Below are 13,138 nucleotides of genomic sequence, written 5' to 3' on the forward strand. Positions count from 1 at the left end.
CACTGTACTAAGCGCTTGGGAAGTCCAAGTTGGCAACATATAGAGACGGCCCCTACCCAACAGTGGGATCACAGTCTAGACTAGATTCTAGTCTAGACTCAATCACGCTTCCTCCCAGATACCCAAATTACACCATATCATCATCATCAATCGCATTTATTGAGCGCTTATTGTGTGCAGAGCACTGTACTAAGCGCTTGGGAAGTCCAAGTTGGCAACATATAGAGACGGTCCCTACGAAACAGCGGGCTCACAGTCTAGACTAGATTCTAGTCTAAAATTAATCACGCTTCCTCCCAGATACCCAAATTACACCACATCCTTCGGGCCTCGGTTAACCAGGGCAGCGCGACATTATAACCCGAAGTAGGGTTAACTCATCTTTGTCAAAAGCCGTTATCGGGCGCAAAGCATTATAGTAGATGCTTGGGAACAGCTACTATAGAACAGAAACACTTGTTTGGTTGCTAATGGCATTTATTGAGCGCTTACTAAGCACTGTTCTAAGCGCTGGCAAGATGATCAGGTTGTCCCCATTTTCCAGATGAGGTAACTGAGGCCCAGAGAATAATAATAATAATAATAATGGCATTTATTAAGCGCTTACTACGTGCAAAGCACTGTTCTAAGCGCTGGGGGGGTTACAAGGTGATAAAGTTGTCCCACAGGGGGCTCACAGTCTTCACCCCCATTTGACAGATGAGGGAACTGAGGCCCAGAGAAGCGAAGTGACTTGCCCAAAGTCACCCAGCTGACAATTGGCGCAGCCCGGATTTGAACCCACGACCTCTGACTCCAAAGCCCGGGCTCTTTCCACCGGGCCACGCTGCGGTCGGTCCCTGCCCTCCAAACCCCGGAATACCGATGTTAAGAGCATGAGAAGCAGCGTGGCTCGGTGGAAAGAGCACGGGCTTTGGAGTCAGAGGTCATGGGTTCGAATCCTGGCTCCACCACATGTTTGCTGTGTGACCCTGGGCAAGTCACTTTACTTCTCGGAGCCTCAGTTACCTCATCTGTGAAATGGGGATGATGACTGTGAGCCCCACGTGGGACAACCTGATCACCTTGTATCCCCCCCAGCGCTTAGAGCAGTGCTTTGCACATAGTAAGCGCTTAACAAATGCCATAAAAAAAAAGAGCATCTTAATTAAGTCTCCCTTCACCCGACTGTTGTTTTTCACTCGGCTTACACGCCGATCGTGTCCCTTTCGAGGTAAGAATCGCCGGTGCAGAGGAAGGCCGGCACTTGGGTCCAAGTTCGGTACTGGAATTAAAATAAAAACAATGCTCCCATTCATCCTGAAGGAAAACCACGGGATTCTGGAGTTCCCTTGCCGTATTTGGGGGTACTCAGCTGAGAGTGAGGGGGGGGAAAAAAAGGATTCCGACTAATTGTACTTCCAAACGGTCCAAGGGACCGGCTAGAATAAAGAGACGGGACAAAGGCTTATCTTTACCCATTATGATTTATTCTCTACAATACTTCATTAGAGGATAGAGTTCAATGATTTACACTCAGAAGTTATACAGTGGGAGGCCACCAAGTGTAATACAAAGTGTAATTGGTCTGACACCTCTGCACTCAAGGTCCTAAGAGGTTTCTCGCTTTAGGGAAATAAACCGAACCAAAAATGAAAGAACATGTAGGTTCCGGAATACCAATGGAGTTGGCGAAGACTGCAGATGTTAACATGTTATGAAAGACAACTGATCTTGTGCAAAAGTTAAAAGGACATTTTAGGATTTTTATTTTTTTTTTATTATTATTTTTTTAACAGATCTCTTTTCTTAGAAACGGTAAGATATAGGTAACGTTTTGACGGGAGGCCTTTCGGGATGAAAGGGGCCCCTGCGGCTATTGGCTTTTTTTTTCTTTTTTCCTTTTAAACATCATGAACGGAACAGAGAATTTCAGGACCTCACAGTGGAAACAATCCAACACTGACAGCCGACTCCAGTGACGGCGGACAACCTCTCGCGGTCGACGTAAATCCAGGACGATCCGTAATCACGGCGGGATGACCTTCCCGGCTGCGGTTCTCGTGAGACCCTCAAAGCTTTCTCGACCAAAAGGCACTCGCAGCTAGGGAGGAGACCGACTCCGAACCGAAGCGGCCAGCCCGGGGGCCGGCTTCGTAGAAGACAGTAGCTCACCCCGTCGCCCGGCCGAGCAACGCGGGAACGGGGGGGACGCGACGCCGACGGGGGGGGGGTTTCGCTTTCTTTCGCCTCGCCGGTCGCATCTCACCCGGCCGTCCTCCTCGTCGCCGTCTGTCAGGCAAGGGGAAGGCAGTAGGTTTCAGCTCGGAGTCCTCTCTCCTCCCTACGCAAAGCTGCCACGTGCTGATCTGGATATATGGGATTATTTCCTGAGAACCGCCGGCCGGGCATCCCAACGGGGCGACGGGGGCCATCTGGGGCGGGCGCCGACTGCGCCCGTTTCCCCTCGGGGGGCCCGGCGTCCCCCGCCCCACCCGCGGTCCCCGTCCCCTCGGCGAGAGGCCCCCGAGCCACCGTCTGCGCTGGCCGACTCGGCGGGCGGGGAGGCGGGGGTGAAGGAGCCAGGCCTCCCCACCCCAAAACCACGCAGCCCACTTCGGTCAAGCCGGCCCAGTCGCTCGACGCCGACGCACGTGGGTTTGGGTTTTATTTCTGCCCGCTTTCTCTCGAAAGGAGACAGCCGTCCCTCTCCCCGCCGCCCCCCCTTAATAAAATAAAAACACACTATACACCGGAGAAGACGCAGAACGGGGCGACGTCGGAAAAAGAAAAAAAAGAAAGGAAAACAACAGGCTTGGCATGGCACTGAATGCTTGCGTGACCAGTCTCACTGAGCGCGCTCAGGGGGTGGAGGTTTATAGCACCAATTTTTGTCTTTCTGTCGGCTTTCCTCTTGAATCTTCGGGAACCAGACACGGATCCGAGCACGGGACACTTGAACGTTGATGAGCGTAGCCCTGTGTGGCGTTGGGGAGGGGGTACTTGAAGAGCGACTACTAATCTCCCTCGGCTGTAACGGATTTCCTCGCAGCGGCGGGAAGGCGTGAAACAAATCCCACCGTCGTCGCGTGCTTTTCCTTAACCCCCGCCGACTGACGACGACGCTGGCCCTGTGCAGGCGGAGGCCTGGGGTGATATTGCACAGCTATCCTGAGAAGGATATAAACCCCATCTTTCCCCTCGCCCACCTCTCTTCCCCCCAAGAACGGTCGGTAGGGCGACCAGAAGGCTGCCAAGACACTCATCCCTTTCAGGAAACTAGGAGGACCGGGATGCCAAGGACGAGGGGGTTTCTCAGACTCCGTCCCCCCTCGCACGCCAGGAGAAGGCTCACACGAACGCCGGATTGGTCTTCAGCCGGTTTCAAAAAGCCACGACACCACGCCGACTTCAAAAAAAATAAATAAAAAGAAATCATCTTTCCAATCCAATGCTAAATCTGGGTTTCCGACTCCTCTGACCGGCGCGGTCGGGATCCAAGCGGACGGATCGCGAGGCGGATTCTTTCTTTCCCACCGGCCGCCCCCTTCCTCTTGCTCAATCGTTGAAGCGATGCCATATTCCAACGATTACAAAGCTTCGCTCAGGTCCGCGGGTCGCGTTAATGGCACTGTTTGGCGAGGGCGGCGGAGGAGCCAGCGAAGGATCGGCAGGAGCCGGGGCGGAAACTCACTTCTAAGTAGGTATCTGGAAAAAATCGGCAAAAATGGGACAGGGGAACCCCAAAGCACGGGAGAATCTGAAGAATTTGGTATAAACGTTTTAGAGCGAGGTCGTTTTTGCTTTGTTCTCTCACTTCCCCGATGGGATGAAGACGCTCGAGAGGGGGGAGGAGATCAGTGACTCGCCCATTCGACCCTAGAGCTTCGCTCCGAAGACCTGCAATGGATCGGAATATCGACAACTTCCCCCGTTGGGAGTTTCACGGTCATCCCAGCAAAAGCAACCGACCGCCCCGCTCCACGGTCCCCTAGGGTGCCCGCCCCGAATCCGACAGCCTCGGGACACCGGAGGTCGCCCGCCGGGCCGTGCCCCCGACCCCGGCCGCGTCCCGTGAAGGTCAAAGACCCTGGATCCTGCCGCTTAGGCACTGCTACCGATGTATGAGTGAGGTAGCCTAGTGTGAAGTAGCGCTCTCTCTCTGACACTCGAGCCCTTCTCCGGTCCCCCGCCACGCTCGGCGGCGGCCTCCCGCCCTCCGGCAGGCAGCTCCGTTGCCACCGGGTAGCGGGCCGCGCCCCGGAGTCCCGTCTCGGGGCCGAAAACCCGCCGCAAGGAGGGCGATCGGGCCGTCGGCGGGGAGCGGGTCGAGGCCTCCGGCAGCGCCGGGATCCGCGACGCCCTCCGAGGGGCCCGGAGACGTCGGGAGAGGCCCACGGCGCCCACGCGAAGCTCGTGGGAGGCGCCGGGCCGGTGGTTTAAAAAAACGGGGGATTTAAAAGAACCTAAAAGTGTTTCTCGTTGGACTCCGTTGCCCAGGCTGCCGGGGGCACGCGCCTACTCCATCCGGGGGGAGCCCCCCGCGATCCCGTTTCCGGCGGGGCCGTCCCAAGCGGCGCCCGCCCTCGGACGGGGCCTCCGCGCCTCGCCGGGGAGCCCCCGATCCAACTGAACCCCCGCTTTGAGGGAAGGCGGAGACGTAAGGCCCGGGGCCCCCGAAGGACGGCCCTCTTCCCCCACCTCGCTCGGCCGGAAGGCAGACTCGGCAACGGAAGCTAGCATCATAAAATGGTGCAGTAATAGAAGTAACTGGACCAGGAAGAGGAGGCGTCCGCTCCGATGATGTCGTAGCCGCTGGCGGCCGCGGCGGGGTGGGACGGGTCATGCAGCCGTGTGTCAGGAGTAATGATTGTACAGGGGCGGGGCATGAAGAGTGCCGTTCTGGAAACACTGCTGACGAGAAGCGATGTAGTCCGCGTAGCTGATTGTCACCTTCTCGCTGCGGTACCTGGCGGGGGAAACGAGAGAGACGGTCAGAGACGGCGGCCGGCCCGCTTCCCCGGCCCTTCCCCGGCGGCGACGCTCACTCCGATCGATCCATCGGAGGCGGCCGGCGCTGCCCGCGCGGGCCGTGCGCCGCCCTAGGCGCTCGTTCTGGGCTTCGCGAAGAAGGAAAGCAACTTAATAATAATAATAACGATGGCATCTGTTAATAATAATAACAATAATGGCATTTATTAAGCGCTTACTATGTGCATTCTAAGCGCTGGGGGGATACAAGGTGATCAGGTGGTCCCACGTGGGGCTCACAGTCTTCATCCCCATTTTACAGAGGAGGGAACTGAGGCCCAGAGAAGTGAAGTGACTTGCCCAAGGTCACACAGCGGACAGGTGGTGGAGCCGGGATTCGAACCCATGACCTCTGATTCCAAAGGTGATCAGGTTGTCCCACAGAGGGCTCACAGTCTTCATCCCCATTTTACAGGTGAGGGAACTGAGGCCCAGAGAAGTGAAGTGGCTTGCCCAAAGCCACCCAGCTGACAAGTGGCAGAGCAGGATTCGAACCCATGACCTCCGGCTCCAAAGTCCGCGTTCTGTCCACTGAGCCACGCTGCTTCTCTAGCGCTTACTATGCGCAAAGCACTACTCTAAGCGCTGGGGGGGGGAGGGGGGATACAGTGTGATCAAGTTGTCCCACGGGGGGCTCCCAGTCTTCATCCCCATTTTTCCAGATGAGGGAACTGAGGCTCGGAGAAGTGAAGTGACTTGCCCAAGGTCACGCGGCGGGCTTGTGGCGGGGCCGGGATTCGAACCCACGACCTCTGACTCCAAAGCCCGGGCTCCTTCCACTGAGCCACGCTGCTTCTCTAACTTGGATGGCGAGCCCCTCGGTTGACTGTGAGCCCACTGTTGGGTAGGGACTGTCTCTATATGTTGCCAATTTGTACTTCCCAAGCGCTTAGTACAGTGCTCTGCACATAGTAAGCGCTCAATAAATACGATTGATGATGATGACGGGGACCTTGTCTCAACCGACTGTCCTGTGTTTCCCGTACGTCGAGAGTCCCCATTCAATCCTCTCGGTTCTGCCGTTGGGCTTTCATCACGTGTCCTGTTCATTCATTCAATCGTATTTATTTCTTTTAGACTGTGAGCCCACTGTTGGGTAGGGACCGTCTCTATACGTTGCCAACTTGGACTTCCCAAGCGCTTAGTACAGTGCTCTGCACACAGTAAGCACTCAATAAATACGATTGATTGATTGATTGATTGATTGATTGATTGAGCGCTTGGGAAGTCCAAGTTGGCGACATATAGAGACGGTCCCTACCCAACAGCGGACTCACAGTCTAGATGGGGGAGACAGAGAACAAAACAAAACATCAATCAATCGTATTTATTGAGCGCTTACTGTGTGCACAGCACTGGACTAAGCGCTTGGGAAGTCAAAGTTGCCAACACATGGAGACGGTCCCTACCCAACAGCGGACTCACAGTCTAGAAGGGGGAGACGGACAACAAAACATCAATCAATCGCATTTACTGAGCGCTTACTGTGTGCACAGCACTGTACTAAACGCTTGGGAAGTCCAAGTTGGCAACATATAGAGACGCTCCCTACCCAACAGCGGGCTCACAGTCTAGAAGGGGGAGACAGAGAACAAAACAAAACAGCAATCAATCGCATTTATTAAGTGCTTACTGTGTGCAGAGCACTGTACTAAGCGCTTAGCACTGTACTATCAACATATTTAACATATTAACAAAATAAAATAAATAGAATAAATATGTACAGATAAAACAAATAAATAAATAGAGTAACATGTCCTCTATTTATTTATTTTAGGACACCATGTCCTCTATTTATTTATTTATTTTAGGACACCGTCGGGGAATCGGAGAACAACGTGAGCCTGTCTGGCTATACCGCGTGGCGGTGTTAGAAGAAGTGATTCGAGGGCGTGAGAGCGGCGTCGGAACGGATCCATTTTTCTTAATGCTCTAATAATAATAATAATAATAATAATGGTATTTATTAAGCGCTTACTATGTGCAAAGCACTGTTCTAAGCGCTGATAATTGTGGTATTTGCTAAGTGCTCATTCTGGGCTCTGCGCCGGGGTCGAGACAAGCTAATCGCATCCCCCGTGGGGCTGGCAGCCCAAGTAGGAGGGAGAACAGGGACTGCATCCCCGTTTTGCTGATGAGGAAACCGAGGCCCAGGGAAGGGAAGCTGCACACAGTAAGCGCTCAGTAAGTACGACTGATTGAAGGAATGAGCCGGATTAGAACCCAGGCCCGCGCTCTGTCCCCTAGGCCCTGCTGCTTGGGGAGAACACGACCCCCGCCTTGGAGAAGAGCAGGCCGTACCATCACTAGCACCATCGGCATTACAGTGCTCTGCACACAGTAAGCGCTCAATAAATACGATTGATGATGATCAGCAGAAAAAACAAGAAAACAACATTACCCGTTCCAAAACGGACAGCAGGAAAAGGCATCACCACCACCACCCACGCCCGAGACGATCCTATCAGCACAAATGGCTTATATGATAATAATAATAATAATAATAATAATAATGGCATTTATTAAGCGCTTACTACATGCAAAGCACTGTTCTAAGCCCTGGGGAGGGTACAAGGTGATCAGGTTGTCTCCCAGTCTTCATCCCCATTTTCCAGAGGAGGGCACTGAGGCCCAGAGAAGTGAAGTGACTTGCCCAGAGTCACACAGCTGACAAGTGGCGGAGCCGGGATTTGAACCCATGAAACCCTTATAGTTTCTGGCCGTAACCGCGAACAACTCTGTTTATCCGGAGCGGTTTGCTCGCGGAAACTGGATGAGGAATTTCGGTCTTGAAATAATTCAAAAGTGGTGCTGACGCAGAGCACCAAACTCATTCACTTGTATTTACTGAGCAGTGTCTCTACTTGAGGGTCCGCGTGATAGGTTTCATTTCAGTCAAAGACCGGACTTCAAGCTTGAGGAAGATGACGGAATAATCGATCAATCGTATTTATTAATAATAATAATGATGATGGCATTTATTCAGCGCTTATTATGTGCACAGCACCGTTCTAAGCGCCGGGGAGGTTACAGCTGATCACCTTGTATCTCCCCAGCAACGGTGCTTTGCACAGAGGAAGCGCTTAATAAATGCCATCACCATTATTATTATTACAAAGTGATCATCATCATCATCAATCGTATTTATTGAGCGCTTACTATGTGCAGAGCACTGGACTAAGCGCTTGGGAAGTACAAATTGGTAACGTATAGAGACAGTCCCTACCCAACAGTGGGCTCACAGTCTAAGAGGGGGAGACAGAGAACAAAACCAAACATACTAACAAAATAAAATAAATAGAATAGATATGTACAAATAAAATAAATAAATAGAGTAATAAATATGTACAAACATATATACAGGTGCTGTGGGGAAGGGAAGGAGGTAAGATGATCAGGTTGTCTCACAGTCTTAACCCCCATTTTACAGACGAGGTAACTGAGGCCCAGAGAAGTGAAGTGACCGGCCACACAGCTGGCGATTGGCGGAGCCGGGATTTGAACCCACGACCTCGGCCTCCAAAGCTCCCGCTCTTTCCACTGAGCCACGGCTGCTTCTCAAATGATTGACTATTTGCTCACTGACCGTACGCAGGGGTGGCCGAAATGTTCCTCGCCCGCAACAAGCTTGCGGTTTATTGGGGTAACGGGGGTTGATATAAATAATTGATCGTGTATCGTTTTGAGATCTGTGCATCAGCGTTGTGGGGTTGGCGGGGTGGGGCGGGTATCCAATCGCCAGGGGTCACGGATCCAAGTGACGCAGAAGAGCGAGGGAGTCGGGGAAAGGGAGGTTTAAGCGGGGAATCAATCAATCAATCAATCAATCAATCGTATTTATTGAGCGCTTACTGTGTGCAGAGCACTGTACTAAGCGCTTGGGAAGTACAAGTTGGCAACATATAGAGACAGGGGAAGCCTCCTGGAGGGCCTTAAGTAACCTGGTTTCTGTTCCCACTTCAGAGATGACTGCGCCTAGAGACTGTGAGGCCGTTGTTGGGTAAGGACCGTCTCTATATCAATCAATCGTATTTATTGAGCGCTTACTGTGGGCAGAGCACTGTACTAAGCGCTTGGGAAGTGCAAGTTGGCAACATATAGAGACAGGGGAAGCCTTCTGGAGGGCCTTAAATAACCTGGTTTCTGTTCCCACTTCAGAGATGACTGCGCCTTGAGACTGTGAGGCCGTTGTTGGGTAAGGACCGTCTCTATATCAATCAATCCTATTTATTGAGCGCTTACTGTGGGCAGAGCACTGTACTAAGCGCTTGGGAGGTGCAAGTTGGCAACATATAGAGACAGGGGAAGCCTCCTGGAGGGCCTTAAATAACCTGGTTTCTGTTCCCACTTCAGAGATGACTGCGCCTAGAGACTGTGAGGCCGTTGTTGGGTAAGGACCGTCTCTTTATCAATCAATCGTATTTATTGAGCGCTTACTGTGGGCAGAGCACTGTACTAAGCGCTTGGGAAGTACAAGTTGGCAACATATAGAGACATGTTACCAACTTGTACTTCCCAAGCGCTTAGTACAGTGCTCTGCCCACGGTAAGCGCTCAATAAATACGACTGAATGAATGAACGAACCGAGCGTCAGACAGAGCTCTGAGCAAGAGCTCAGAGAAGCAGAGCTCTAAGCAGAGCAGAAGCTTAGAGAAGCAGCGTGGCTCAGTGGAAAGAGCCCGGGTTTGGGAGTCGGGGGTCACGGGTTCAAATCCCGGCTCCGCCAATTGTCAGCTGTGGGACTTTGGCCAAGTCACTTCACTTCTCCTCCAGGAGGCCTTCCCAGACTGAGCCCCTTCCTTCCTCTCCCCCTCGTCCCCCTCTCCATCCTTCCTCCTTCCCTTCCCCACAGCACCTGTATATATATATGTAAATAAGTTTGTACATATTTATTACTCTATTTATTTATTTTACTTGTACACATATCTATTCTATTTTATTTTGTTAATATGTTTGCTTTTGTTCTCTGTCTCCCCCTTCTAGACTGTGAGCCCACTGTTGGGTAGGGACTGTCTCTATATGTTGCCAACTTGTACTTCCCAAGCGCTTAGTACAGTGCTCTGCACACAGTAAGCACTCAATAAATATGATTGATTGATTGATTCTCTGGGCCTCAGTTACCTCATCTGTAAAACGGGAAGACTGTGAGTCCCCTCAGTGGGACAATCTGATCACCTTGTAACCTCCCCAGTGCTTAGAACAGTGCTTGGCACAAAGTAAGCGCTTAATAAATGCCATTATTATTATTATAAGAGGCGTAGACAACAACCAGCCATGACCCATATGGCGCCCAGGGATTAGAGGTGGCTCTCCTCACGCAAAGTCCTGGCTGACAACAACTCTTTACCCCCTTCCTCCGTCCTTGAAAACAGTTTCCACTTCCAGGGGATTATCACATCATTTTGCAAGGATGTGGCTCTTTAATTTCTGAGTACTACTACGGTTCGAATTTATTTGAGAAATGCCTTTTTTGGGGTCCAAGGCACCTTACCGTTCTAATTTATTTGAGAAATGCCTTTTTTGGAGTCTAAGGCGCCTTAAATAAACTAATTTATCCTCAGTACGCATCGGCACATTTAGTAGGCTGTACGGATGACATTTTGTGGTTGAAAAAAAAAAGCGAGACTGTGACTTACCTAAAATCAACATAGCAAGTCAGGCCCTCAGTTTCACTAGACTGTACGCTTTAAGAGAGCTCAGATTTAGGAACCACCAAGCTGTTTGAGGCTGGTTCCTTTCATAAGGAGCGATTTTTTATCATCCTACTGTAATGCCAGACGCTTCAAGTGGGCCACGCCGGAGGCTTCGTGGGCAAGCGGTAATAATTATGAAATTTTACTCCTATGAGGCCGCCTTGGATCTCCTCCGCTCTCTTTGGTGATAAAGTTTAGCATTTGTTCGTAATAATGAAGTCTCTGTGTGAGCTGAATTCTGAACCTGCCCAGTTGAGCACCTGACTTCTAATCCTAGCTCTGCCACTTGCCTGCTGTGTGACCTTGGGCAAGTCACTTGATGACTCTGCGCCTCGTTTTCCTCACCTGTAAAGTGGGGATGAAACCCTTTTTTATGGTATCTGCTAAGCGCTTGCTAACTAGCGGAAGCGCCGGGGCAGATACAAGCTGATCGGGCTCACGGTCTTAATCCCCATTTGATGAGGAAACTGAGGCAGAGAGAAGTGAAGTGACTTACCCGAGATCACACAGCAGACAAGTGGCGACCTGGGATTAGAACCCAGGTCCTCCCGACTCCTAGGCCTGAGCTCTATTCACTAGGCCACACTGCTTCTCCCTCTCCTTTCGACCACGAGTTCCATCATGGAACAGGGACTGTATCCCTGATTATCTTAGATCTATTCCGGAGCTTAGTACAGGGGTTGGTACACAGTTAGTGCTTAACAAATAATACTAATAATAATGATGGCATTTGTTAAGCGCTTACTATGTGCAAAGCACTGTTCTAAGCGCTGGGGAGGTTACAAGGTGATCAGGTTGCCCCATGTGGGGCTCACAGTCTTCATCCCCATTTTACAGATGAGGTCACTGAGGCCCACAGAAGTGAAGTGACTTACCCAAAGTCACACAGCTGACACGTGGTGGAACCGGGATTTGAACCCATGAGCTCTGACTCCATAGCCCAATCTCTTTCCACTGAGCCACGCTGCTTCTCATACCATGACTGCTATTATTATATGCACCCCTTGAACACAGAGGACTTGTGCTGTGATCCCCAATCCTTGACTTCAGCAGGCAGTTGGAAATAGATGGGCTCTAATAACGTTTCTCTGTTGTCTAGTACGAATGTGCATGAAAGTACGATCTGCCCTTTCCTCTCCATCCAAACCGCTACCTTGTCGGTTCAATCTCTCATCCTGTCCCGACTCGATTACTGCATCAGCCTCCTTTCCGATCTCCCATCCTCCTGTCTCTCCCCGCTTCAGTCTATACTTCACTCTGCTGCCCGGATCATCTTCGTACAGAAACGCTCCGGGCATGTTACTCCTTACTCCCCTCCTCAAAAATCTCCAGTGGCTGCCCGTCAACCTATGAATCAAGCAAAAACTCCTCACCCTGAGCTTCAAGGCTGTCCATCGCCTTGTCCCCTCCTACCTCACCTCCCTTCTCTCCTTCTCCAGCCCAGCCCGCACCATCCGCTCCTCCGCCGCTAATCTCCTCACTGTACCTCGTTCTCGCCTGTCCCGCCATCAATCCCCGGCCCACGTCATCCCCAGGGCCTGGAATGCCTTCCCTCTGCCCATCCGCCAAGCTAGCTCTCTTCCTCCCTTCAAAGCCCTACTGAGAGCTCACCTCCTCCAGGAGGCCTTCCCACACTGAGCCCCCCCATTATCCTCTGCTCCTCCTCCCTTCCCCATCGCCCCCACTCCCTCCCTCTGCCCTACTCCCTTCCCCTCCCCACTTGTGTATATTTGTACCTATCTATTACTCCATTTTATTAATGATGTGTATATAGCTATAATTCTACTTATCTATTTTGATGGTACTGACACCTGTCTACTTATTTTGTCTTGTTGTCTGTCTCCCCCTTCTATACTGTGAGCCCGTTGTTGGGTTGGGACTGTATCTGTTGCCGAATTGTACTTCCCAAGCGCTTAGTACAGTCCTCTGCACAAAGTAAGCACTCAATAAATACGACAATGAATGAATGAAAAAGTGTGTGTTAGGGAGCTGCACATTTCACTAACAGCGAGAACGAACCTAAAAGCTCTTTCTTCCATCCACACCAGGACTTTCTCCCCAGCCTGCCCCTTGTCTTCCTGAGGAACCCAGCCAGGATCCCTTTGTCCTCAATCAACCCATCACTGGCACTTATTGAACACTTCCTGTGTGCAGAGCACTGTACTGAGCGCTTGGGAGAGTCCAATATAACAGAGTTGGTAGACACGTTCCCTGCCCACGCTGGGCTGAGAGTCTGGAGTCCCGAAGGAACGTGGCCTAGGGGATAGGGCACCGTCCTGGGAGAGACAAGGACCTGGGTTCTAATCCCAGCACTGCTACTTGCCTGCTGTGTGACCTTGGGCAAGTTACTTCGCTTCTCTGGGCCTCATTTCCCTCATTTGTAAAATGGGGATTAACACTATGGACACTGACTGGTTCCAATCTTGTATCGACCC

At 51.6% G+C, this 13,138-nt stretch overlaps 1 protein-coding gene across 1 annotated transcript in view; it reads right to left on the reverse strand.

The window, feature by feature from the left end:
• Positions 1-1,447: 1,447 nt before the first annotated feature.
• AMMECR1L (AMMECR1 like) overlaps positions 1,448-13,138 on the reverse strand; it is a 42,834-nt gene continuing 31,143 nt past the window's right edge. The window contains exon 6 of the mRNA XM_038744113.1: positions 1,448-4,948. Within this exon, the coding sequence (XP_038600041.1) occupies positions 4,837-4,948 (112 nt within the window). The 3' untranslated portion in view covers positions 1,448-4,836. The remainder of the gene's footprint in view (positions 4,949-13,138) is intronic.

The sequence above is a fragment of the Tachyglossus aculeatus genome, chromosome 1 (genome assembly GCF_015852505.1).
Source record: "Tachyglossus aculeatus isolate mTacAcu1 chromosome 1, mTacAcu1.pri, whole genome shotgun sequence".
In the NCBI taxonomy this organism is placed as follows: domain Eukaryota; kingdom Metazoa; phylum Chordata; class Mammalia; order Monotremata; family Tachyglossidae; genus Tachyglossus; species Tachyglossus aculeatus.